Source organism: Ranitomeya imitator, chromosome 6, assembly GCF_032444005.1.
Source record: "Ranitomeya imitator isolate aRanImi1 chromosome 6, aRanImi1.pri, whole genome shotgun sequence".
NCBI lineage: Eukaryota > Metazoa > Chordata > Amphibia > Anura > Dendrobatidae > Ranitomeya > Ranitomeya imitator.
Window position 1 is genome coordinate 2,492,297 of NC_091287.1, and position 27,802 is coordinate 2,520,098.

Below are 27,802 nucleotides of genomic sequence, written 5' to 3' on the forward strand. Positions count from 1 at the left end.
AACAGTATGGGGGAATGGGGGGCAAGTGAGGAAACAGTACGGGGGAATGGGGGCATGTATGAGGAAACAGTATGGGGGAATGGGGGGCAAGTGAGGAAACAGTACTAGGCAATGAGGGGCATATATGAGGAAACAGTATGGGGGAATGGGGGACATGTATGAGGAAACAGTATGGTGGAATGGGGGCATGTATGAGGAAACAGTACTGGGGAATGGGGGCATGTATGAGGAAACAGTACGGGGGAATGGGGGCATGTATGAGGAAACAGTATGGGGGAATGGGGGGCAAGTGAGGAAACAGTACGGGGGAATGGGGGCATGTATGAGGAAACAGTATGGGGGAATGGGGGGCAAGTGAGGAAACAGTACAGGGAATGGGGGACATGTATGAGGAAACAGTACGGGGGAATGGGGGCATGTATGAGGAAACAGTACGGGGGAATGAGGGGCATGTATGAGGAAACAGTATGGGGGAATGGGGGCATGTATGAGGAAACAGTATGGGGGAATGGGGGGCAAGTGAGGAAACAGTACAGGGAATGGGGGACATGTATGAGGAAACAGTACGGGGGAATGGGGGCATGTATGAGGAAACAGTACGGGGGAATGAGGGGCATATATGAGGAAACAGTATGGGGGAATGGGGGCATGTATGAGGAAACAGTACTGGGGAATGGGGGCATGTATGAGGAAACAGTATGGGGGAATGGGGGGCAAGTGAGGAAACAGTACGGGGGAATGGGGGTATGTATGAGGAAACAGTATGGGGGAATGGGGGGCAAGTGAGGAAACAGTACTAGGCAATGAGGGACATGTATGAGGAAACAGTACAGGGGAATGAGGGGCATATATGAGGAAACAGTATGGGGGAATGGGGGACATGTATGAGGAAACAGTATGGTGGAATGGGGGCATGTATGAGGAAACAGTATGGGGGAATGGGGGCATGTATGAGGAAACAGTACGGGGGAATGGGGGGCAAGTGAGGAAACAGTACTAGGCAATGAGGGACATGTATGACGAAACAGTACAGGGGAATGAGGGGCATGTATGAGGAAACAGTACTGGGGAATGGGAGGCATGTATGAGGAAACAGTACTGGGGAATGGGGGCATGTATGAGGAAACAGTACGGGGGAATGGGGGCATGTATGAGGAAACAGTATGGGGGAATGAGGGGCATGTATGAGGAAACAGTACGGGGGAATGGGGGGCATGTATGAGGAAACAGTATGGGGGAATGAGGGGTATGTATGAGGAAACAGTACAGGGGAATGAGGGGCATATATGAGGAAACAGTATGGGGGAATGAGGGGCATATATGAGGAAACAGTACTGGGGAATGGGGGGCATGTATGAGGAAACAGTATGGGGGAATGAGGGGTATGTATGAGGAAACAGTACAGGGGAATGAGGGGCATATATGAGGAAACAGTATGGGGGAATGGGGGCATGTATGAGGAAACAGTATGGGGGAATGAGGGGCATGTATGAGGAAACAGTACGGGGGAATGGGGGGCATGTATGAGGAAACAGTATGGGGGAATGGGAGGCATGTATGAGGAAACAGTATGGGGGAATGAGGGGCATGTATGAGGAAACAGTATGGGGGAATGAGGGGCATGTATGAGGAAACAGTATGGGGGAATGAGGGGCATGTATGAGGAAACAGTATGGGGGAATGAGGGGCATGTATGAGGAAACAGTACTGGGGAATGGGGGCCATGTATGAGGTAACAGTACCGGGTAATGGGAGGCATGTATGAGGAAACAGTACTGGGGGAATGGGAGGCATGTATGAGGAAACAGTACAGGGAATGGGGGCATGTATGAGGAAACAGTATGGGGGAATGAGGGGCATGTATGAGGAAACAGTATGGGGGAATGAGGGGCATGTATGAGGAAACAGTATGGGGGAATGAGGGGCATGTATGAGGAAACAGTACTAGGCAATGAGGGACATGTATGAGGAAACAGTACAGGGGAATGAGGGGCATGTATGAGGAAACAGTATGGGGGAATGGGGGCATGTATGAGTAAACAGTACGGGGGAATGGGGGGCATGTATGAGGAAACAGTATGGGGGAATGAGGGGCATGTATGAGGAAACAGTACTGGGGAATGAGGGGCATATATGAGGAAACAGTATGGGGGAATGAGGGGCATGTATGAGGAAATAGTATGGGGGAATGAGGGGCATGTATGAGGAAATAGTATGGGGGAATGAGGGGCATATATGAGGAAACAGTACTGTGGAATGGGAGGCATGTATGAGGAAACAGTATGGGGGAATGAGGGGCATGTATGAGGAAACAGTATGGGGGAATGAGGGGCATGTATGAGGAAACAGTACTAGGCAATGAGGGACATGTATGAGGAAACAGTACAGGGGAATGAGGGGCATGTATGAGGAAACAGTATGGGGGAATGGGGGCATGTATGAGGAAACAGTACGGGGGAATGGGGGGCATGTATGAGGAAACAGTATGGGGGAATGAGGGGCATGTATGAGGAAACAGTATGGGGGAATGAGGGGCATGTATGAGGAAATAGTACTGGGGAATGAGGGGCATGTATGAGGAAACAGTATCGGGGAATGGGGGCATATATGCGGAAACAGTATGGGGACTGGGTGCAGACACTATGGGGAGCGACGGGGCGAATGGTTGTGGACACAGTATGAGTAGCGATGTGAAAAATGTATGTGTACAGAGTACGGGGTGAGGGTGATGGGATATGTGGAGACACAGTATGTGGAGTCAGGTGAGAAGGCAATATAGAAAGTGAGGGGGTAAATATATGAGACAGTATGGTGAACAGGAGGATGTGAGAGGAGACAGTAGGAGGAGGGAGGGGAATAGTGTGAGGAGACAGTATGGGGGGATAAAAGTGAGTGGGCACAGAACAGAAACTGAGTAGTGGGTTCATAGCATGGGGGGACAGTGTAAGGGCACAGCCAGGAGGGGACAGTATACCAAGGAGGGGGAGTGTCATGAGAGAGTACATTATAGAGACTGGGCCGTATAGGGGGGACACAGTATGAGGACAGTGTGAAGAGGGGGCCGGTATGGAAAGGAGAGGTCAGTGTGAAGAGCATGTACCATAAGAGGGACAGTGTGGGGGTCATATTTTGTGCAGACAATATAGTGAGGGGCATTTTTTTTATTCAGGAGCATTATGATGACAATTATATCTTTGAGGGCATAATGTGGAGATTTTCTGCAAAAGAGCAGAGAAGATGGAAGTCTGCAGAGACGGCTGTGGATGAGAAAACTCATCATGGGGTCTAGACAAGATCAAGAAAAGAACAACGACACCAGAAACGACATCATCTATAAGGTACCTGGATGTAAATGTTATTTGTGATACTGACTAATTCTCATGTTTTATTTATGTTAGGAGCATTAAAGGGGATGTCCAGGTTTGCAATGAGTCTGCAGTCATTCCTTGTGACTGCAGACTTCTGAATTCTCACAGTGCACACTGCACGCTGTCAGGATTCTCTCGTCCTGGCGATTTACATACATGCAGTCATGTGCTGACTAGACATACAGTACAGACCAAAAGTTTGGACACACCTTCTCATTTAAAGATTTTTCTGTATTTTCATGACTATGAAAATTGTACATTCACACTGAAGGCATCAAAACTATGAATTAACACATGTGGAATTATATACTTAACAAAAAAGTGTGAAACAACTGAAATTATGTCTTATATTCTAGGTGCTTCAAAGTAGCCACCTTTTGCTTTGATGACTGCTTTGCACACTCTTGGCATTCTTTTGATGAGCTTCAAGAGGTAGTCACCGGGAATGGTCTTCCAACAATCTTGAAGGAGTTCCCAGAGATGCTTAGCACTTGTTGGCCCTTTTGCCTTCACTCTGCGGTCCAGCTCACCCCAAACCATCTCGATTGTGTTCAGGTCTGGTGACTGTGGAGGCCAGGTCATCTGGCGTAGCCCCCCATCACTCTCCTTCTTGGTCAAATAGCCCTTACACAGCCTGGAGGTGTTTGGGGTCATTGTCCTGTTGAAAAATAAATGATGGTCCAACTAAACACAAACCGGATGGAACAGCATGCCACTGCAAGATGCTGTGGTAGCCATGCTGGTTCAGTATGCCTTCAATTTTGAATAAATCCCCAACAGTGTCACCAGCAAAGCCCCCCCACACCATCACACCTCCTCCTCCATGCTTCACGGTGGGAACCAGGCATGTGGAGTCCATCCGTTCACCTTTTCTGCGTCGCACAAAGACACGGTGGTTGGAACCAAAGATCTCAAATTTGGACTCATCAGACCAAAGCACAGATTTCCACTGGTCTAATGTCCATTCCTTGTGTTCTTTAGCCCAAACAAGTCTCTTCTGCTTGTTGCCTGTCCTTAGCAGTGGTTTCCTAGCAGCTATTTTACCATGAAGGCCTGCTGCACAAAGTCTCCTCTTAACAGTTGTTGTAGAGATCTGTCTGCTGCTAGAACGCTGTGTGGCATTGACCTGGTCTCTAATCTGAGCTGCTGATAACCTGCGATTTCTGAGGCTGGTGACTCGGATAAACTTATCCTCAGAAGCAGAGGTGACTCTTGGTCTTCCTTTCCTGCGGCGGTCCTCATGTGAGCCAGTTTCTTTGTAGTTTCTTGATGGTTTTTGCCACTGAACTTGGGGACACTTTCAAAGATTTCCCAATTTTTCGGACTGACTGACCTTCATTTCTTAAAGTAATAATGGCCACTCATTTTTCTTTACTTAGCTGCTTTTTTCTTGCCATAATACAAATTCTAACAGTCTATTCAGTAGGACCATCAGCTGTGTATCCACCAGACTTCTCCACAACACAACTAATGGTCCCAACCCCATTTATAAGGCAAGAAATCCCACTTATTAAACCTGGCAGGGCACAACTGTGAAGTGAAAACCATTCCCGGTGACGACCTCTAGAAGCTCATCAAGAGAATGCCAAGAGTGTGCAAAGCAGTCATCAAAGCAAAAAATGGCTACTTTGAAATTATGTCTTATTCTAGGCTCTTCAGTTGTTTCACACTTTTTTGTTAAGTATATAATTCCACATGTGTTAATTCATAGTTTTGATGCCTTCAGTGTGAATGTACAATTTTCATAGTCATGAAAATACAGAAAAACTTTAAATGAGAAGGTGTGTCCAAACTTTTGGTCTGTGCTGTATGTGGCCTCCGTTAATGAAAATGAACTGAGTGATTCAGGGCACGTCTAGTCGGAATGTGGCTAGAGGTATATGTTATGTGTTACGGAACCACTCAGCACCCAGAATATGTTGTGCAGTTATATGTATGTATAATAGGTTCCATGTGAGATTCGTGTCCCTAATGCATCAGTCCACAGGCTGCGCCCCTGGGCAGAGGGGACATGATATCCCCCTTTTGTCGTCCCCCACCTTTGTAATTCCCACAGTAAATATCGGCAGGCTCCGGCCACCTGCGGCTATTGTGATGTATGTCTGGCCTGCCGCTTTTCTATTGGCCTGCCCTCTGTATCTGTGTGATATATTCTGTGCCCTGTGAGTAAAGTGTTGTCAGACTGGAAATATGTGGAGAAGCAGTGATCTTTTATATGCACCCATGTAATCAAGGAATTCTAGCCAGCGTCCTTCATTCAGACTCCAGCCAAAGCAGAGTGGACCTCCGAAAACACGGGGTGGTACTGAAAGAGGTACCCCAGCTTGGTAGACCCTGTTAGAGTATACAAATCACATGCTTGTGCTGGCATGACTGTCCACCGGCAAGGGAGAATCCTAAAAGTCTGCAGTGCGTTAGTTGTGAGATTTCAGAAGCTGCGATGTCAGGATTCAGCTCTGCAGGTTCCAGTAGTCGTCACATGGACACGTCTCTCATATGTGACTTTCATACTTGTGGTCCCGTGACATCGAGCTTCTCTTCTGCTTCTCTCTGTTTTTCACTGAACATTGAGAGCATTAGGGAGAGGAGCTCGTGGGCACATGACTGAGTGTGCAAATCACATATGTCCTTGGTGGTGGGGGGGGCACCAAAATGAATACTTGCCCCTGGTGCCAGAAACCCTAGATACACCTCTGCCGGTATGCTACTGCGAGCGGTGATTACCGGGTCCGGTGGAGGGAGATCTGTGCACAGGCAGTGAGTCAGGGACTGAGGGTGTGCACAGAGACAATGGAGACCCGGAGACTGCCCGTCCCAGTGTACGCCGTAGCCTGGAGCCTTATTATCAGAGGAATATGTCAGTTAATACATTGTTTTTCTAAAGCTTTATAGTGTAGTTTTAGGTCAGAGAGGGATGAGCTAGGAAGGTGCAGGGACAGGTAGTGATGGCTACTTGTGGACATGTGCAGCAATTGCGGTTTTGCACTTGTGGTGATACAAAATACACTGCTGGCAGTGTTTCTTTCCATTGCTGTAAGTACCGCATTTGCTGGATCGCGGGAAAACCGCAAGTGCCGCACATGTCCGCAAGTCCCATAGGGAATGAATGAGGCCGAACGCAGTGTTGCGGTAAGTGATCCATTACGCGGCAGATGCGGAAAAACTGCCGGATCTGCTGCAAAAGGCGACTTTCACATCAGCAATTTATGGCAAAGTCACTGCCGATAGTGTCATACTCACCAATGGGGGAGGCAGCACTAATAGTGCCTAGGGCCGCAGAAACTCTAAATACGGCCCTGCGTGTAATACAGACACTCCACAATGTAATATCACATATTTAATACAGACTCTCCCCTGTGTAATACAGATCCTTACCCATGTAATACAAACACTCCACCATGTAATATCACACATGTTATGCTATTTTAGAATTTTGGATAACTAGAGGAGGAATTCCTGTGAAGACTCAGACTTCAAGGTTAAATTTCAGAAAGGCAGATTTTAAGGGACTCAGAAAGAGAATCAGAGGGATCCCATGGCTGGATATCCTTAAGGACAAAAATGTCCAGGAAGGATGGGAAATTTTGAAAAATTAGATTCTCAAAGCACAATCGTTAACAATTCCGAAAAGAGGGAAGAATACAAAGCATTAAAGGAAACCAGGATGGATGAATACATAACTTAAACACATGCTAAAAAGGAAAAGAGAAATGTTTATCAAATGGAAAGAGGGAGGCATATCTAAAGAAGAAATAATGCTGTCTGCAGAACCTGCAGGGCACAAATCAGATTAGCTAAAGCTGGCAATGAATTAAAGGTACCTTCACACTGAACAACTTCACAACGATATCGCTAGCGATCCGTGACGTTGCAGCGTCCTGGCTAGCGATATCGTTGTGTTTGACAGGCAGCAGCGATCAGGATCCTGTTGTGCCATCGCTGGTCGGAGCAGAAAGTCCAGAACTTTATTTCGTCGCTGGATCACCCGCTGACATCGCTGGATCGGCGTGTGTGACGCCGATTCAGCAATGTCTTAACTGGTAACCAGGGTAAACATCGGGTTACTAAGCGCAGGGCCACGCTTAGTAACCCAATGTTTACCCTGGTTACCAGTGTAAATGTAAAAAAAACAAACACTACATACTCACATTCCGGTGTCTGTCGCATCCCCCGGCGTTCTGCTTCCCTGCACTGTCAGCGCCGGCCGGCCGTAAAGCAGATTACAGCGGTGACGTCACCGCTCTGCTTTACGGCCAGCCGGCGCTCACAGTCAGTGCAGGAAAGCACAGTGACGGGGGACAGACACCGGAATGTAAGTATGTAGTGTTTTTTTTTTTTTACATTAGCACTGGTAACCAGGGTAAACATCGGGTTACTAAGCACGGCCCTGCGCTTAGTAACCGGATGTTTACCCTGGTTACCAGTGGACTTCGCATAGTTGGTCGCTCGAGAGTTGTCTGTGTGACAGCTCTCCAGCGACCACACAGCGACGCTGCAGCGATCGGCATCGTTGTCTAGATCGCTGCAGCGTCGCTAAATGTGACGGTACCTTAAGGCTTGCAAGAGGTGTCAAAAGCAGTAAAAAAGGATTTTTGGGATATGTCAAAAGTAAGAGAAAAAATCAAAGATGCTATAGGATTTTTACAGGATGGAAATGATGAAATAGTAAGAAAGAATGTTGAGAAGGCAGAACTTTTACATTCCTATTTTGCATCTGTTTTCTCTCAGAAAGGAATTGTAACATCAACTGATCTTCACTGTCCTATTAAAGGAATAGAAGAACCCAGGATATCTATAAACAGAAAGATAGTGAGGAAACACTTAGCTAACATACATAAATTCAAGTCTCTGGGTCCAGATGAATTACACCCCAGAGTACTGACGGAGATAGCAGAAGACATTTTTGAACCTCTCTCCATATTCTTTGAAAATTCTTGGAGAACAGGAGGTCACAGTTGTCACGCTGCTGCTATGCAGGTAGATGCTGCTCCACTAGATAGCGATAAAGTGGAGAGAGGACTACACACAGCAAAAGCAGACCTACAGCGCAGCAGGGAGGCCACCACCAGCTGGCAGCGGAATAGTAAACAAGCCGGGTCGATTTTAGTCTGTAGCACAGTACCAAAGGAATAATCAAGCACAGAGTCAGAAACAAGCCAAATGGGTCAATACCAGTCAGGAGCAGATATGCCAAAGACAAGAAACAAACAGCAGGCCAGAGTCCAAGCCAAATCAAGTACCAGAGAAGAGCAACCAGAATAGTGACCGGTCGGCAAACCATGTCCTATGAGGAACGGTTACAGGATTTGGGAATGTTTAGCTTGCAGAAAAGACTGAGAGGAGACTTATAGCTGTCTACAAATATCTCAAGGGTTGTCACAGTGTAGAGGGATCTTCATTATTCTCATTTGCACAAGGGAAGACTAGAAGCAATGGGATGAAACTGAATGGGAAGAGACATAGATTAGATATTAGAAAATACTTTTTGACAGAGTGATCAATGAGGAACAGGCTGCCACAACAGGCTGTGGTGAGTTCTCCTTCAATGGAAGTTTTCACACGGAGGCTGGACAGACAACTGTCTGAGATGGTTTAGTGACTGCTGCTTTAAGCAGGGGGTTGGACATGATGACCCAGGAGGTCCCTTGCAATTCTATGATTCTATGTAATACAGACACTCCACCATGTAATATCACACATGTAATAAAGACACTCCCCCATGTAATATCACACGTGTAATACAGACACTCCCCCTTGTAATAGACACTCCCCATGCAATATCACACATGTAATACAGACACTCACCCATTTAATCACACGTGTAACAGACATTCCCCCATGAAATATAACACGAGCAATACAGACCCTCCCGTGTAATATTACATGTGTAATATAGATACCCCATGAAATATCACACCTGTAAGGGTATATGCACACGATGCAGATTTAGTGCAGAACTGCAGCAGATTTTTCTGCAGCAGAAACGCTGCAGAACTGCACTGTGATTTACAGTACAATGTAAATCAATGTGAAAAAAAAAAAGCTGTGCACACGGTGCAGAAAAATCTGCGCAGAAACGCTGCAGATTTCAAAGAAGTGCATGTCACTTCATTTGTGCAGTTCTGCAGCGTTTCTGCACCTCTCCATAATAGAAATCCGCAGGTGCATTTTTGGTGCGTTTTTTATGCGTTTTTGATGCGTTTTTTGTGCAGATTTGTGCATAAAAAACGCACCAAAAACGCACAAAAAAACGCATAAAAAACGCACCTGTGGATTCTGCCAGGAGATGCAGATTTAGTGCAGATTTTATGCAGAAAATTCTGCACCAAATCTGCATCGTGTGCACACAACCTTATACAACCTCCTAATTAATATAACATGTGTAATAAAGACACTCCCCCTGTGTAATGTCACATGTGCAATAGACACTCCCCCCATGTGATATCACCTGTGTAATATCATTTGAACATGTGACAGGGTCACTGGCGCTGTATGTGAGGGGAGATATATGTCACGAAGATTGCTTCCTTCCGTGATGTGAAACTCAGATTTCTCCCCAGCATGCTATGTGCTGAATGGGTTAATCGGCATTGCAAGGGTTAGGTTTTTAGTGAGTAGGTGAGACATGGGCGGGACTCACCATATCTCTACCTCAAGGGTGTGGCTGGGAAGTTAAAATGTGTAGCTACTGTTTTTTTTTTCTCTGTGTTGTGTGTTTGAGGAGGAAAGTCTCCAGACGTGGCTCCTGGAGGAACTGAAGATACAGTTGAAACCAGAAGTTTCCATCCACTATATAGAGACACATCTGCAGGTTTTTCTCAATATCTGACATAATAAATCAGAATAAACTTTTCATTATAGGTCAATTAGGATTACTATGATTATTAATACTTATTAAAACTACAAGAGAAAAAGTGAGCAAAAACCCTGCTGTAACTAAGTAAATAAAAAGCAAAAAGTGCATTTCAATAACACAGACTTTTTAGTAATACTGTGTTTTGATCAAAAAACAGCACAAAAGCCATCCCACCACGTCAAGGTAACTCTGATCGGGACAGTCCTACACTGTCTAATATTAAAAACTTACCATGTGTCAATGTTGATGTCACGATTCACACTGTGACTGTCACCCCTACGTCACGGGTCGGGGTGACTTTAGGCCAACAGACGGCTATCACATGTGCAGGTACAAGTTATCCTTAGTTAGGGATACTCCACCGCTACACTGTGATGAAAACACACACAAGGCTATTGACCTATCAATTTACAGCAGGGGCTTATTTTAGTTATCCCACTGCTCTTATAATACACCACGAACTGCAGGGATTTATGTATATCCCGCTTTACAGTTCCGCTTGAAAACTTGCAGCTCTCTGGCGCCCCCCCCCCTTACCCTCAGGTCAGATTAGGTACTGCACCTCGGGTAATCAGTCGCCAGAAAGGATGCCTGCTTTGTACTGGCTATTGGGCACGCTGCAGCGAGGCGATATAACTCTTCCCACTCAGGCAGGAACAATAATTATCAATGCCGCCGTCGCTACAACGACTACCAAAGGCACAGAACAAGGTATGCTGCCACCAGCTTCGATTAACGGGTCCGAAGCTAACCCAAAACAGTAGCGTAATTCCCTTCAGAACGAAAACTAGTAATTTAAATATTTTACTCCGAAAGATTTAAGGTAGTGTTTATAAAAAGTTATATAAAGATGATACAATATGAGACAATTGAAAATATGTACAAAGGTAATTATAAAATAACAGTGGTTAAATGATAAGTTAACACTTACATGGGTTCAGGTCATGTCAGGCAAAACCAGGCTAGTGGGCGGAGTTCCCAAATATCCCAATGCATCAGGGCTGGCAGTAAGGGCTCGTCAGGTAAGACTCCAGGCTGGGTTAAGTGTAGAGACTTATATACTGCAGCCTCGTGACATCACTAAAGGGGTTGTTAACATCGCCCCTCCCCTCTCCTTAGCTGTACAGTTTTCTCCAACAATTCTTATAATTCTTGTATTTTCGCTCCCGAACATATCAGAATCATAACACACCCCTCATTCATCTTATTTTAACATTGGCTTTCTAATGAGACCAAATTTGTCTGAGCTGGGACACCTAGTTACGGAGAAATCCATACTCTGTACCCGTTCGGCTCAGAAGCTCGCGCTTACTGTGGCCGACAGATCCGCCGATGGAGATTCACAAAATGGACTTATTATTTTCCTAGCCAAAATCGTTGACCCAATATCTTACAATATTAGAACAAAGAACCTCCTGTCTTAGAGAGAGATCAGACCAGTTTCAGCTAGAGGGAGATTTGAGCCTACACAAGTGCCATAAAAATTCTTCTGAGGGGTTTGGGATCTACACATACAAATCTCTGCAAACAGAAACACACAGAGACGGGGGTTTTTTTAGCCCACAGTATGATGCTAACAGGCAAAGCTACAAAATCATATTACATTTCATACAATAAAGTGACAGTTGACCTCAGTGTGAATAAGGGCAGACAAAAAGGACTGGGCCCAACCAGTGAAACACCAGACTGGGGAAGCCTTATATACAATTTCCAGCTCAGGAGAGGGAGGCCACACCCTGACTTGCACAGAATACAATAATACAAAGAAAAAAAAATTGAGCTTAACTTGAGATGGTACACATTCAGAACCTAAATGCATATTCACATTGGCCACAAAACATAAAAAACCTACAAGAGAAAAAGTGAACAAAAACCCTGCTGTAAATAAGAAGCAAAAAGTGCATTTAAATAAGAGTTTTTAGTAATACTTTATTTTAATCACAAAAGCCATCCAATCGCACAAAAGCCATCCAAAAAGCCAATTATTAGGCTATGTGCACACGTCAGGATTTCTTGCAGAAAATTCCTGAAGAAAACCAGACATTTTCTGCAAGAAATCCGCATGCGTTTTTTTTTGCGTTTTTTTTTGTTTGTTTGTTTTGACGCCGTTTTTTTTCTGGAGCCTCCCAATGCATTAACCCCTTCACCCCAAAGCCTGTTTTCACCTAAGTGACAGGGCCAATTTTTACAATTCTGACCACTGTCACTTTATGAGGTCATAACTCTGAAACGCTTCAACGGATCTCGGTGATTCTGACATTGTTTTCTCGTGACATATTGTACTTCATGATAGTGGTAAAACTTCTTCGATATGACTTGAATTTATTTGTGAAAAAAACAAAAATTTGTCGGAAATTATGAAAATTTAGCAATTTTCAAACTCTTAGTTATTATGCCCTTAAATTAGAGAGTTATATCACATAATATAGTTAATAAACAACATTTCCCACATGTCTGCTTTACATCAGCACAATTTTGGAAACATAATTTTTTTTTGTTAGGACGTTATAAGGGTTAAAAGTTGACCAGCGATTTCTCATTTTTGCAACAAAATTTGCAAAACCATTTTTTACGGACCACCTCACACTTGAAGTGACTTTGAGGGGTCTATATGACAGAAAATGCCCAAAAGTGACACCATTCTAAAAACTGCACCCCTCAAGGTACTCAAAACCACATTCAAAAAGTTTATCAACCCTTCAGGTGCTTCACAGGAATTTTTTGAATGTTTAAAATAATTGAACATTTAACTTTTTTTTCACAAAATTTTTACTTCAGGTCCAATTTGTTTCATTTTACCAAGGGTAACAGGAGAAATTGGACCACAAAAGTCGTTGTACAATTTGTCCTGAGTACGCCGATACCCTATATGTGGGGGTAAACCACTGTTTGGGCACATGGCAGAGCTCGGAAGGGAAGGAGCGCCATTTGACTTTTCAATGCTAGATTTGCTGGAATTGAGATCGGAGCCCATGTCACGATTGGAGAGCCCCTGATGTGCCTAAACAGTGGAAACCCCCACAAGTGACACCATTTTGGAAAGTAGACCCCCTAAGGAACTAATCTAGATGTGTGGTGAGCACTTTGAACCTCCAAGTGCTTCACAGAAGTTTATAATGTAGAGCCGTAAAAAAAAATTTATATTAATTTTCACAAAAAATGATCTTTTTGCCCCAAATTTTTTATTTTCCCAAGGGTAAAAGGATAAATTGGACCGCAAAAGTTGTTGTGCAATTTGTCCTGAGTACGTCGATACTTCATATATGGGGATAAACCACTGTTTGAGCGCATGGCAGAGCTCGGAAGGGAAGGAGTGCCATTTGACTTTTCAATGCAAACTTGGCTGGAATTGAGATCGGACGCCATGTCGCATTTGCAGAGCCCCTGACATGCCTTAACAGTGGAAACCCCCCACAAGTGACCCCATTTTGGAAAGAAGACCCCCTAAGGAACTTATCTAGATGTGTGGTGAGCACTTTTAACCCCCAATTGTTTCACTAAAGTTTAGAATGTAGCATTGTGAAAATTAAAAAATTATTTTTTCTTTCCACAAAATGATGTTTTAGCCCGCAATTTTTTTTTCCCAAGGGTAACAGGAGAAATTGGACCACAAATGTTATTGTCCAATTTGTCCTGAGTACGCTGATATCCCATATGTGGGGGGGAAGCACTGTTTGGGCGCATGGCAGAGCTCGGAAGGGAAGGAGCGCCGTTTGAAATGCAGACTTAGATGGAATGGTCTGCAGGTGTCATGTTGCATTTGCAGAGCCCCTGATGTACCTAAACAGTAGAAACCCCCCACAAGTGACCCCATATTGGAAACTAGACCCCCCAAGGAACTTATCTAGATGTGTTGTGAGAGCTTTGAACCAACAAGTGTTTCACTACAGTTTATAACGCAGAGCCGTGAAAATAAAAAATATTTTTTTTTCCACGAAAATGATATTTTATCCCCTATGTTTTTATTTTCCCAAGGGTAACAGGACAAATTGGACCCCAAAAGTTGTTGTCCAACTTGTCCTGAGAACGCTGATACCCCATATGTTGGGGGGAACCACTGTTTGGGCACACAGGAGAACTCGGAAGGGAAGGAGCCCTGTTTTACTTTTTCAAAGCAGAATTGGCTGGAATTGAGATCGGACGCCATGTCGCGTTTGGAGAGCCCCTGATGTGTCTAAACAGTGGAAACCCCCCAATTATAACTGAAGCCCTAACCCCAACCCTAACCCTAGCCCTAACCCTAACCCTAGCCCTAGCCCTAACCCTAGCCCTAACCCTAGCCCTAGCCCTAACCCTAGCCCTAACCCTAGCCCTAACCCTAGCACTAATGGGAAAATGGAAATAAATACATTTTTTTACATTTTATTATTTTTCCCTAACTAAGGGGGTGATGAAGGGGGGTTTGATTTACTTTTATAGCGGTTTTTTTTGGCGGATTTTTATGATTGGCAGCTGTCACACACTAAAAGACGCTTTTTATTGCAAAAAATAGTTTTTGCATCACCACATTTTGAGAGCTATAATTTATCCATATTTTGGCCCACAGAGTCATATGAGGTCTTGTTTTTTGCGGGACGAGTTGACGTTTTTATTGGTAACATTTTCGGGCAGATGACATTTTTTGATCGCTTTTTATTCCGATTTTTGGGAGGCGGAATGAACAAAAACCAGCTATTCCTGAATTTCTTTTAGGGGGGGCGTCTATACCGTTCCACGTGTGGTAAAATGGATAAAGCAGTTTTATTCTTCGGGTCAGTACGATTACAGCGACACCTCATTTATGTAATTTTTTTTATGTTTTGGCGCTTTTACACAATAAAAACTATTTTATATAAAAAATAATTGTTTTTGCATTGCATTATTCTGAGAGCTATAACTTTTTTATTTTTCTGCTGATGATGCTGTATGGCGGCTTTTTTTTTGCGGGACAAGATGACGTTTTCAGCGGTACCATGGTTATTTATATCCGTCGTTTTGATCGCGTGTTATTCCACTTTTTGTTCGCCTGTATGATAATAAAGCGTTGTTTTATGCCTTGTTTTTTTTTGTTGTTTTTTTTGCGGTGTTCACTGAAGGGGTTAACTAGTGGGATAGTTTTATAGAGCGGGTCGTTACGGACGTGGCGATACCAAATATGTGTACATTTATTGTTTTTTTTTTTTTTTACATAAATAAATGGATTTATTGGGAAATGTTTTTTGTTTTTTTGGGGGGGATTTTTTTTTTGTTTTTTTTACACATTCTATTTTTTTTTTTTTACTTTCTAACATTGTTCCAGGGTGGGACATCACTGTATTAGATCAGATCGTTGATCTGACACTGTGCATAGCACACTGTCAGATCAACGATCTGACAGGCAGTTTAGGTGGCTTTCTGGCGCCTGCTCTCAGCAGGCACCGGCTAGCCAGGTCACTTCATGACCCGGAAGGAGTCCGGCGGCCATCTTGGATCCGGGGACTCCTTCCGGGTCACCGGAGCAACGCGATCTCATTGCGTTGCTCCGGTGGGAGAGCGCAGGGAGCCCCCGTCCCTGCGCAATCCCCCTCTATGCCGCTGTCACTACTGACAGCGGCATCAGAGGGGTTAAATGCCCGCGATCGGCGATAGCGACGATCGTGGGCATTGCTGCGGGGTGTCAGCTGTCATATACAGCTGACACCCGCACCCGATCACCGCGGCGCTCAGCGCGAGACCGCGGTGATCGGTGCGCCGTACTAGTACTGCTGCTGGCACTAATGCAGTGCCGGCAGCGCAGTACTAGTACGGCGCATGCCACGAAGGGGTTAAATAGTGGGAAAAAAGCAAAAAATCAGCAAAATTAATGAACATGATGCGTTTTTTACCGCGATGCATTTTGTTTGCGGAAAAAAACGCATCATGTGCACAAAAATTGCAGAATGCATTATAATTGATGGGATGCATATGTATGCGTTTTTTATGCGTTTTGTTTTTATCGCATTTTTATAGCAAAAAAAGGCAACGTGTGCACACAGCCTTAAAACTACATAATACTACAGCCTATTGTCTGTACAAGTCCCCTCTATAATTTGTAAAGCGCTGCGGAATATGTTGGCGCTATATAAATAAAATTATTATTATTATTATTACTTGCCAAATGCCAGAATAATGAGAGCGAGAGAATGTTTAAGGCATTTTACTACAACAAAAGTCAAAAGTTTCCCTCCATTTCATTAATATTTGGTCCTATTGCCCTTAAACTAAAAGACTTGGGTCACACGTTTGGGATCTCCATCCACAAGCTTCTTACAATAGTTGGTCGGAATTTGGGCCCATTCCTCCTGACAAAACTGGTGTAATTGATCCAAGTTTGTAGGTCTCCTTGCTCGCACCGGCCTTTTCAGCTTTGCCGATAAATTTTCAATAGGATTGAGATTAGGGTTTTGTGATGGCCGCTCCAAACATTGACTTTTTTATCCTTAAGCCACTTTGTCACCATTTTGGCAGAATGCTTTGGGCCATTACCCATTTGAAAGGTGCATTTCTGCCCAAGCTTTAACTTCTGGCTGATGTCTTGAGATGTTGCCACATAATCTTCTTTTCTCATTATGTCATCTATTTTGTGAAGTGCTTTAGTCCATTCTGCAGCAAAACAACGTGCTGCTGCCACCCCTGTGTTTCACAGTGGGGATGGTGTTCTTAGGCTTCCATGCTTCTCCTTTTTTCCTCCAAAATTTAACAATGGTCATTATGCTCAAAAAGTTCCATTTTAGTTTCATCAGACCACAGGACATGTCTCCAAAAATTAAGGTATGTGCTCCTGTGTGCATTTGCAAACATTAATCTGGCTTTTTTATGTTCCTTTTGGAGTTATGGCTTCTTCCTGGCAGAGTGGCTTTCAGCCCTTATTGATACAGTACTCGTTTCACTGTGGATAGTGGCACAATCTTACCAGCTTCCGCCATCATCTTCACGAGGTCTTTTGCTTTAGTCCTTGGGTTGATGTGAACATGTTGGATCAAAGCAGGTTCATCTTTGGGACACAGAACCCGTCTCTTTCCAGAGCAGTATGATGACTGGACATTCCCATCTTGTTTGTACTTGCGTATAATTGTTTGTACAGATGAACGAGGCACCTTCAGGTATCTAGAAATTGTACCCAAGGAAAAGCCAGGCTTGTGCAAGTCCACAATTCTCTTCCTGATATCTTGGCTCATTTCTTGAGACTTTCCCATGATGCTACACAAAGAAGCAGTGTGTTTCAGGTGTGCATTAAAATACATCCACAGGTGTGTCTCTAATTAACTCAGATGCTGCAAAAAAACAATCAGAAGCTTCCAAACACATGACCTCATCATATGGGCAGTCCAGAATTGTTTAAACAAAATAAATAGTAGGCGGTGTGATTAGGAGCGCTATAAGATAGACCCAAGGGGGGAAATGGTGCAGAGTCCCCGCGGCTCCAGCCAAACTCCTGCGGTGGAGGATGTAACAAGAATAAAAAAAGAAAAATGTTCAGTCCAAGGAGCGCTGAAAGCAAGGCTCTGACACCAGGTTTGGAGTCAACCACAACGCGTTTCAACAAACAAGCCGTCTTCCACCAGCGCTCCTTGGACTGAACTTTTTTCTTTTTTTCTTCTAGAATTCTTTAGAGGCATTGTAAACTTAGTGTATGTAAACTTTTAACTTTGCAATAAGTAATAAAAATGCCTTAAAACATTCTATCTCTCATTATCCTGGCATTTGGCAAATGTTAATAATTATGGTAATTCTAATTGACTTAAAATGGGAAAAGTTTATTCTGATTTCATGTCAGAGATTGAGAAAAACCTGCAGATGTGTCTTTATATACAGTGGGTATGGAAAGTATTCAGACCCCTTTACATTTTTCACTCTTTGTTTCATTGCAGCCATTTGGTAAATTCTATAAAGTTCATTTTTTTTTCTCATTAATGTCCACTCTGCCCCCCATCTTGACTGAAAAAAACAGAAATGTAGAAATGTTTGAAAATTTAATAAAAAAGAAAAACTGAAATATCCCATGGTCATAAGTCTTCAGTCCCTTTGCTCAGACTTTCATATGTAAGTCCCATGCCGTCCATTTCCTTGTGATCCTCCTTGAGATGGTTCTACTCCTCCATTGGAGGCCAGCTGTGTAATTACACTGATAGGACTTGATTTGGAGCGGCGCACACCTGTCTATATAAGACCTCACAGCTCACAGTGCATGTCAGACCAAAGGAGAATCATGAGGCCAAAGGAACTGGCCGAGGAGCTCAGAGACAGAATTGTGGCAAGGAACAGATCTGGCCAACGTTACAACAGAACTTCTGCAGTACTCAAGAGCACAGTGGCCTCCATAATCCTTAAATGGAAGAAGTTTGGGACCACCAGAAGTCTTCCCAGACCTGGTCGTCCAGCCAAAGTGAGCAATCGTGGGAGAAGAGCCTTGGTGAGAGAGGTAAAGAAGAAGCCCAACATCACTGTGGCTGAGCTCCAGAGATGCAGTAGGAAGATGGGAGAAAGTTCCACAAAGTCACCCATCACTGCAGTCCTCCACCAGTCAGGCCTTTATGGCAGAGTGGCCGACGGAAGCCTCTCCTCAGTGCAAGACATATGAAAGCCCTCATAGAGTTTGCTAAAAACAACATGAAGGACTCCAAGACTATGAGAAATAAGATTCTCTGGTCTCATGAGATGAAGATAGACCTTTTTGATGATAATTCTAAGCGGTATGTGTGGAGAAAACCAGGCACTGCTCATCACCAGCCCAATACAATCCCAACAGTGAAACATGGTGGAGGCAGCATCATGCTATAGGGGGTGTTTTTCAGCTACAGGGACACGATGACTGGTTGTCATTGAAGGAAACATGAATGTGGCCAAGTACGGAGATATCCTGGATGAAAACCTCTTCCTGAATGCTCTGAACCTCAGACTTGGCTGAAGGTTCACCTTCCAACAAGACAATGACCCTAAGCACACAGCTAAAATAACAAAGGAGCGGCTTCAGGACAACTCTGTGACCATTCCTGACCGGCCTGGCCAGAGCCCTGACCTAAACCCAACTGAGCATCTCTGGAGACCTGAAAATGGCGTCCACCAACGTTCACCATCCAACCTGATGGAACTGGAGAGGATCTGCCAGGGAGAGTGGCCGAGGATCCCCAAATCCAGGGGCGAAAAACTTGTTACATCTTTCCCAAGAAGACTCATGGCTGTACGAGCTCAAAAGGGGCTTCTACCCAATACTGAGCAAAGGGTCTGAAGACTTATGACCATGGGATATTTCAGTTTTTCTTTTTTATTAAATTTGCAAAAATTTGTTTTTTCAGTCAAGATGGGGTGCAGAGTGCACATTAATGAGAAAAATGAACTTTTTTTTAATTTACCAAATGGCTGCAATGAAACAGAGTGAAAAATGTAAAGGGGTCTGAATACTTTACGTACCAACTGTATAGTAGATGGAAACGTCTGGTTTCAACTATATATGGTGGTCTGAGCGGGTGAACCCCTCAAAGATAAAGACCTTGCTGTGATTTATCTCTTGTTTATTTTGTTAAACCCTGTAGGAGGGGTGGTATGGTACCTCTTCATCTCCTGCTACTCATCCCCACATGTGTGTTCTAATGTACTGCAAATGTGTTGGGCATGTGAGTAAATGTTGTGACAGGATGGTCACTAGGTGACAGCAACAGAAGGCACTAGAAGGGGAGCAGTAGAAGGGGAGCAGTGGTAGACTACAAGCAAGCATGGGTTAACTTGGAGGGAGGAGCAAGGAGATAAGGGAGCAGAGCCCAGGCAGCCATGCCTCAGGCCAGAAGTGACTAGAGTGCAGTGCCTGGGTGGCCATGTCCAGGGCAAGGAGTAAATAGAAGCTGTGCTGCAGAGATTAGGCAAGAGCGGGAAGATTGTAGACCTTTAGAGTCAGTGGTTGAGAGTATCATCCTGAGGACTCCCCGTAGAGGCAAAGCAACCCTACAGAAACAGTGTGGACCAGTGATGGTGTAAGCGCACTCAGACAAGAGGCCAGTACCCTTTGAGTCAAGGGTCCACGTGAGTACAAGAGTCCGGCAGCCTGAGACCAAGACAGGGTCAAGACGGTGTGTGGACTGGTGCACAAGAAGAGAGTCAGCAGCTGCAGCTGAGGACTGAACAGAGGCTGTGGAGAAGGGATAGAATTCATATCGGAGTAGCACAGCTTGCCAGGACAAGACTAGAGGTTCAGCAACTAGGACAGAGTGTGTGCTGAAGTGAAGGACTGCCTGCTGCTTATAACCGGTGCCTGAAGATATTGATACTGTTAAACCTTCTTGGAACCTGTGCCTGAAGACCTCTATTCTGCTAGTAAATGTTTTAGTTATAAAAAGCATTGGAAGTGTCATTGTCTGTCTCTTCGCCGCCCTGGATAGGAGAAGTGAGGGTGGAACAGAGATTACCAACTCTATAGCAGTACCAGGACTTTATCTTTTCATGTACAAGGTGGCGGGTTGTTCACTGACTGTTGCTTAGTGAACTCACCCACAACTACCACCCCGCGCCACCTTGTTACAACCCTTCCATGGTTTATGCTGTCCCATAATAAACCAGCAGGTGACATACCTAAGAAGCGTTCCTGTGTCCCTCTGAAAGCAGATGAGGGAATCAACCCCTTGTAGTGCAGCGGGGTTGGTGCAGTGTGACAGATAGGCAGGGACCACAGGAAAGTTTACAGCAAACGTGTTTAATGTTCAAACAACTCACACGGTGAATAGCACACTGTATCCTCCGGATCGCAGCGGGGGCATCACAACAGTCCGTACATGAGACTGCCGAGGGCGACTACACCACTGTATCACACTGAGGGGTGCAAGGCGTTCGCTGCTCTTGGCTCTGTGTTACCTGACACAGGCTGGACTCTGCAGAGCCACCTGCTCTGCCACTTGCAAACAAACACTGACACACCCAAACCCTATACTGCAAGGTTTTTAAACTGGAAACTGTGGCCATGAGACACTTGTAAGACCCGGCTTCAATGAAGCGGACCGCCCCAATACAATTCTGTAGTTCACTCCAAAAATAAAAGCCCATAATGGGTTTTCCTGAACACTGCCTGGGCTCAGATAGCTTGGCCAGGTCCACACTTACTTTTATTTTGCCTTGTGACTCACAGGCGTCCTGCTGTAGACACAAGGCACTCCAAGGGGTCTAATAGGACTGCATCCGCATTCTGGGGGATAAATATCAACCCTCGCAAATGTTCCCGCTTTACTGCCTCACACCCTCACCATCACCAGTGTAATACAGACACTCCCCCTCATGTGGTATCACACGTTTAATACAGACACTACTCAGTGTAATATCACACGTGCAATACAGACCCTGCCCTGTGTGATATCATATGTGTAATACAGACACCCCCGTGTAATATCGCACGTGTAATACAGACACCCCCCGTCTAATATCACCCGTGTAATACAGACACACTCCCCCATGTAATATCTCATGTGTAATACAGACACTCCCCCTCATGTGGTATCACACGTTTAATACAGTCACTACCCCGTGTAATATCACACGTGCAATACAGACACTTCCCGTGTAATATCACACGTGCAATACAGACCCTGCCCTGTGTAATATCATATGTGTAATACAGACACCCCCCCCCGTGAAATATCACACGTGTAATACAGACACACTCCCCCATGTAATATCTCATGTGTAATACAGACACTCCCCCGACTAATATCACACATGTAATACAGACACTCCCCCTCATGTGGTATCACACGTTTAATACAGACACTACTCCGTGTAATATCACACGTGCAATACAGACACTTCCCGTGTAATATCACACGTGCAATACAGACCCTGCCCTGTGTAATATCATATGTGTAATACAGACACCCCCCCCCCCCGTGAAATATCACACGTGTAATACAGACACACTCCCCCATGTAATATCTCATGTGTAATACAGACACTCCCCCGACTAATATCACACATGTAATACAGACACTCCCCCTCATGTGGTATCACACGTTTAATACAGACACTACTCCGTGTAATATCACACGTGCAATACAGACACTTCCCGTGTAATATCACACGTGCAATACAGACCCTGCCCTGTGTAATATCATATGTGTAATACAGACACCCCCCCCCCCGTGAAATATCACACGTGTAATACAGACACACTCCCCCATGTAATATCTCATGTGTAATACAGACACTCCCCCGACTAATATCACACATGTAATACAGACACTCCCCCTCATGTGGTATCACACGTTTAATACAGACACTACTCCGTGTAATATCACACGTGCAATACAGACACTTCCCGTGTAATATCACACGTGCAATACAGACCCTGCCCTGTGTAATTTCATATGTGTAATACAGACACCCCCCCCGTGAAATATCACACGTGTAATACAGACACACTCCCCCATGTAATATCTCATGTGTAATACAGACACTCCCCCGACTAATATCACACATGTAATACAGACACTCCCCCTCATGTGGTATCACACGTTTAATACAGACACTACTCCGTGTAATATCACACGTGCAATACAGACCCTGCCCTGTGTGATATCATATGTGTAATACAGACACCCCCCCGTGTAATATCACATGTGTAATACAGACACACTCCCCCATGTAATATCTCATGTGTAATACAGACACTCCCCCTCATGTGGTATCACACGTTTAATACAGTCACTACCCCGTGTAATATCACACGTGCAATACAGACACTCCCCGTGTAATATAACACGTGCAATACAGACACTCCCCGTGTAATATAACACGTGCAATACAGACACTCCCCGTGTAATATAACACGTGCAATACAGACACTTCCCGTGTAATATCACACGTGCAATACAGACCCTGCCCTGTGTAATATCATATGTGTAATACAGACACCCCCGTGTAATATCACACGTGTAATACAGACACTCCCGGTCTAATATCACACGTGTAATACAGACACTCCCCCGACTAATATCACACATGTAATACAGACACTCCCCCTCATGTGGTATCACACATTTAATACAGTCACTACCCCGTGTAATATCACACGTGCAATACAGACACTCCCCGTGTAATATAACACGTGCAATACAGACACTCCCCGTGTAATATAACACGTGCAATACAGACACTTCCCGTGTAATATCACACGTGCAATACAGACCCTGCCCTGTGTAATATCATATGTGTAATACAGACACCCCCGTGTAATATCACACGTGTAATACAGACACCCCCCCCCCGTGTAATATCACATGTGTAATACAGACACTCCCGGTCTAATATCACACGTGTAATACAGACACTCCCCCGTGTAATATCACACGTGCAATACAGACACTTCCCCGTGTAATATAACACGTGCAATACAGACACTCCCCCGTGTAATATCACACGTGCAATACAGACACTTCCCCGTGTAATATAACACGTGCAATACAGACACTCCCCTGTGTAATATAACACGTGCAATACAGACACTCCCCCGTGTAATATAACACGTGCAATACAGACACTCCCCCGTGTAATATCACACGTGCAATACAGACACTTCCCGTGTAATATCACACGTGCAATACAGACACTCCCCGTGTAATATAACACGTGCAATACGGACACTCCCCATGTAATATCACACGTGCAATACAGACCCTGCCCCGTGTAATATCATATGTGTAATACAGACACCCCCCGTGTAATATCACACGTGTAATACAGACACCCCCCCGTCTAATATCACACGTGTAATACAGACACTCCCGGTCTAATATCACACGTGTAATACAGACACTCCCGGTCTAATATCACACGTGTAATACAGACACTCCCCCGTGTAATATCACACGTGTAATACAGACACCCTCGTGTAATATAACACGTATAATACAGACACCCCCTGTGTAATATCACACGTGTAATACAGACACCCCCGTGTAATATCACACGTGTAATACAGACACCCCCGTGTAATATCACACGTGTAATACAGACACCCTCGTGTAATATAACACGTATAATACAGACACCCCTGTGTAATATCACACGTGTAATACAGACACCCCCGTGTAATATCACACGTGTAATACAGACACCCCCCGTGTAATATCACACGTATAATAGACACCCTCGTGTAATATAACACGTATAATACAGACACCCCCTGTGTAATATCACACGTGTAATACAGACACCCCCGTGTAATATCACACGTGTAATAGACACCCCCCGTGTAATATCACACGTGTAATACAGACACCCTCGTGTAATATAACACGTATAATACAGACACCCCCTGTGTAATATCACACGTGTAATACAGACACCCCCCGTGTAATATCACATGTATAATACAGACACCCCCCCATCTAATATCACACGTGTAATACAGACACTCCACGTCTAATATCACACGTGTAAAACAGACACTCCCCGTGTAATATCACACGTGTAATACAGACCCCCCCGTCTAATATCACACGTGTAATACAGACACCCCTGTGTAATATCACACGTGTAATACAGACACCCCCCGTGTAATATCACACGTATAATACAGACACCCCCATCTAATATCACACGTGTAATACACACTCCACGTCTAATATCACACGTGTAATACAGACACTCCCCGTGTAATATCACACATGTAAAACAGACACTAACCGTGTAATATCACACGTGTAATACAGACCCCCCTGTCTAATATGACACATGTAATACAGACACCCCTGTGTAATATCACACGTGTTACAGACACCCCCGTGTAATATCACACGTGTAATACAGACCCCCCTGTCTAATATGACACATGTAATACAGACACCCCTGTGTAATATCACACGTGTTACAGACACCCCCGTGTAATATCACACGTGTTACAGACACCCCCATCTAATATCACACGTGTAATAGACACCCCCCGTGTAATATCATACATGTAATACAGACCCTCTCCCCATGTAATATCACATGTGTAATACAGAAACTCTTACCCTAACGTCATATGTGTGCATGTATGTGAAAATGGCTCTTACATTCTGGATAACTGTTGACACAATCTCATGAATCCCAGGAGACGCATGTGAGCTGTTCATTGCAGATGATCAGACAGGACGATTGTGGCGAGTCCAATGTGTTGGAGACGTCTGGTGTTGAGGTGTGGGGGTCAACCCTTCTCCTTATCGACCTTTTGCCAAGGGTGGAGTTGCAACATCATAACCTAAGAAAGCAGGACACAACATTACATTGCAGTGATAGAGAGTAGAGGTTTGTAAGCATCAATAGAAATACCCAACATGAAGAACAAGTGGACAAGCCACCTTAAAGCCCCTGATACTGAAATCTCCATAGAATCATTGGGGTATTAGCGTCAAGGTAAAACTGGTGGCCAAAAAAAACTTCATCAGTATCGGATAGTGGTGGCTCCAAATCGAATACTAAATGTCACACAAGTAATTCCAAATGTCCTACATACTCAAAGGTTTAAAACTTTCTCCCCTTCAACATGTCCCATGTCCCGGTTCATGGGGAGGATACCTTTATCATCCCCACCAGGGCCGGCTCCAGGTTTTTGAGGGCCCCGGGCGAAAGAGTGGGCCCCCCATTTAACACCTTCCACGATTCATGATCGCATATAAACACAGCCATGTCTTATATAACACAGCCCACGTAGTATATAGCACAGCCACGTAGCATATAACACAGCCATGTAGTATATAACAGCCCACGTAGCATATAACACAGCCACGTAGTATATAGCACAGCCCATATAGTATATAGCACAGCCACATAGTATATAACACGGCCCACGTAGTTTGAAGAACAGCCATCTAGTATATAGCACAGCCCACGTAGCATATAACAGCCCACGTAGTATATAACATGGCCCACGTAGTATATAGAACAGCCATGTAGTATATAGAGACACTTGCCTCATAAAGTGCTGCACAAACGTTATGGCCCCATAGATGCTCCATACAGACACTTGCCCCATTTGCTGTTGCTGCGATAAAAAAAATCACATACTCACCTCTCCGTCGCTCCGGCACTTTCAATATTCACCTGCTCCTCGTTCCAGCCATCGCTCCATCTTCAGCGTCTTCTGCACTGACGCTCAGGCAGAGGGCGCGCACTAACCATCTCACCGTGCCCTCTGACCTGAGCGTCACTGCAGAGGACGTGGAAGACAGAGCGGCGGCTGGAACGAGGAGCAGGTGAATATCGCGCAGCGCTGCGCTCCCCTCCCCGTTATACTCACCTGCTCCTGGCGCTGTGCAGTCCCTGCTTCCCGGCGCCGGCAGCTCCTTCCTGTATTGAGCGGTCACAGTTACCGCTCATTACAGTAATGAATATGCGGCTCCACCCTTATGGGAGGTGGAGCCGCATATTCATTACTGTAATGAGCGGTACCATGTGACCGCTCAGTACAGGAAGAAGCTGGGGAGGCGGGGAACTGCAGGGACTGCGCCAGCCGCCAGGAGTAGGTGAGTATAATTAGACAGCTCCAGGCCGTTCCCCCTCCCCTGCTGAGTCAGCTCCGTGATGTGCCGCTAGCTGGGGGCCCCTGGGGGAGTGGTGGTCCTAGGCACTGGCAGCTGCCTTAATGCCGTCCTTGAATGGGCCCCCTGTCTCGCCAGAGCCCCGACACTTGCCCGGGTACACCGGGTGCTGACGCCGGCCCTGATCCCCACCACTCACACCAATTTGTCATGAACCGGGGTTGTTTGGTTGCCCCTGGTTCTTTCTGAAGGGAATTTATCTATATCCCACTTCCGGTTTGGAACTTGCAGCTCTCTGGCGCCCCCCTTACCCTCAGGTCAGACACGGTACTGCACCTAGGATAATTAGTCACCAGAAAGGCTGCCTTACTTTGTACTGGCTAATTGGCACACTGCAACGAGGGCAATATAACTACTCCCACTCAGGCGGGAACAATAATTATCAACGCCACCAGTCGCTGTAAAGCCTCCTAAATGCACAGGACAAATTCTGCTGCCACAACTCTGATTTCTTAATTTCTAATGGGTCCGGAGCCAACCTAGATTAGTAGCGTAATTAACTTCAGAGGACGTGACAGTTCGTTATAGAGCAAGGAGAGACACAGCTAGTAATTTTATATTTTACTCCAAAAAAGGTAGGCAGTGTTTACAGAAGTATAAAAAGATATTATAAAGAAGACAATTATGGTATGTACAGTACAATTACAAATAAAATGGGTTTAAAGATGAAAGAACACTTACATTTCGTTATGTCATTATGTTATCTCATGGCTGGCAGAGTGCTGTGGAGGAGGGGATACATCTAGATGCATAGCATGCATCTGTATAGCAGACAAATACATGTGAAGATTGCTGCTTCACTCACTTATTTCCTAGCCTAAAAACAAGGCACTCCCCCTGTGGTGACCTCACTTAGAGGCTGAATCCTCCCCTTTTCTTAGAGTTATGGCACCCATTTTTATACCTAACTCGCTGTACGAACCTCTTATATGAAAGACACAATGATCAGGAGGTGTACTGTTATAACCTGGTGGTTAGGACAATAATGGACCTGGTGGTTAAGAGCACACGGAAAGACCTGATAG

The 27,802-nt window shown here is 44.8% G+C and overlaps 1 protein-coding gene across 2 annotated transcripts in view; it reads right to left on the minus strand.

Annotated features, from left to right (window-relative positions):
- The window catches only part of SLC4A2 (solute carrier family 4 member 2), a 256,403-nt gene that overhangs the window by 161,116 nt on the left and 67,485 nt on the right, over positions 1 to 27,802 (minus strand). For both annotated transcript variants that reach the window (XM_069729044.1, XM_069729045.1), the window contains exon 2: positions 25,254 to 25,438. In XM_069729044.1, coding sequence (XP_069585145.1) covers positions 25,254 to 25,313 — 60 coding nt within the window. In that variant the 5' untranslated portion in view covers positions 25,314 to 25,438. The remainder of the gene's footprint in view (positions 1 to 25,253; positions 25,439 to 27,802) is intronic.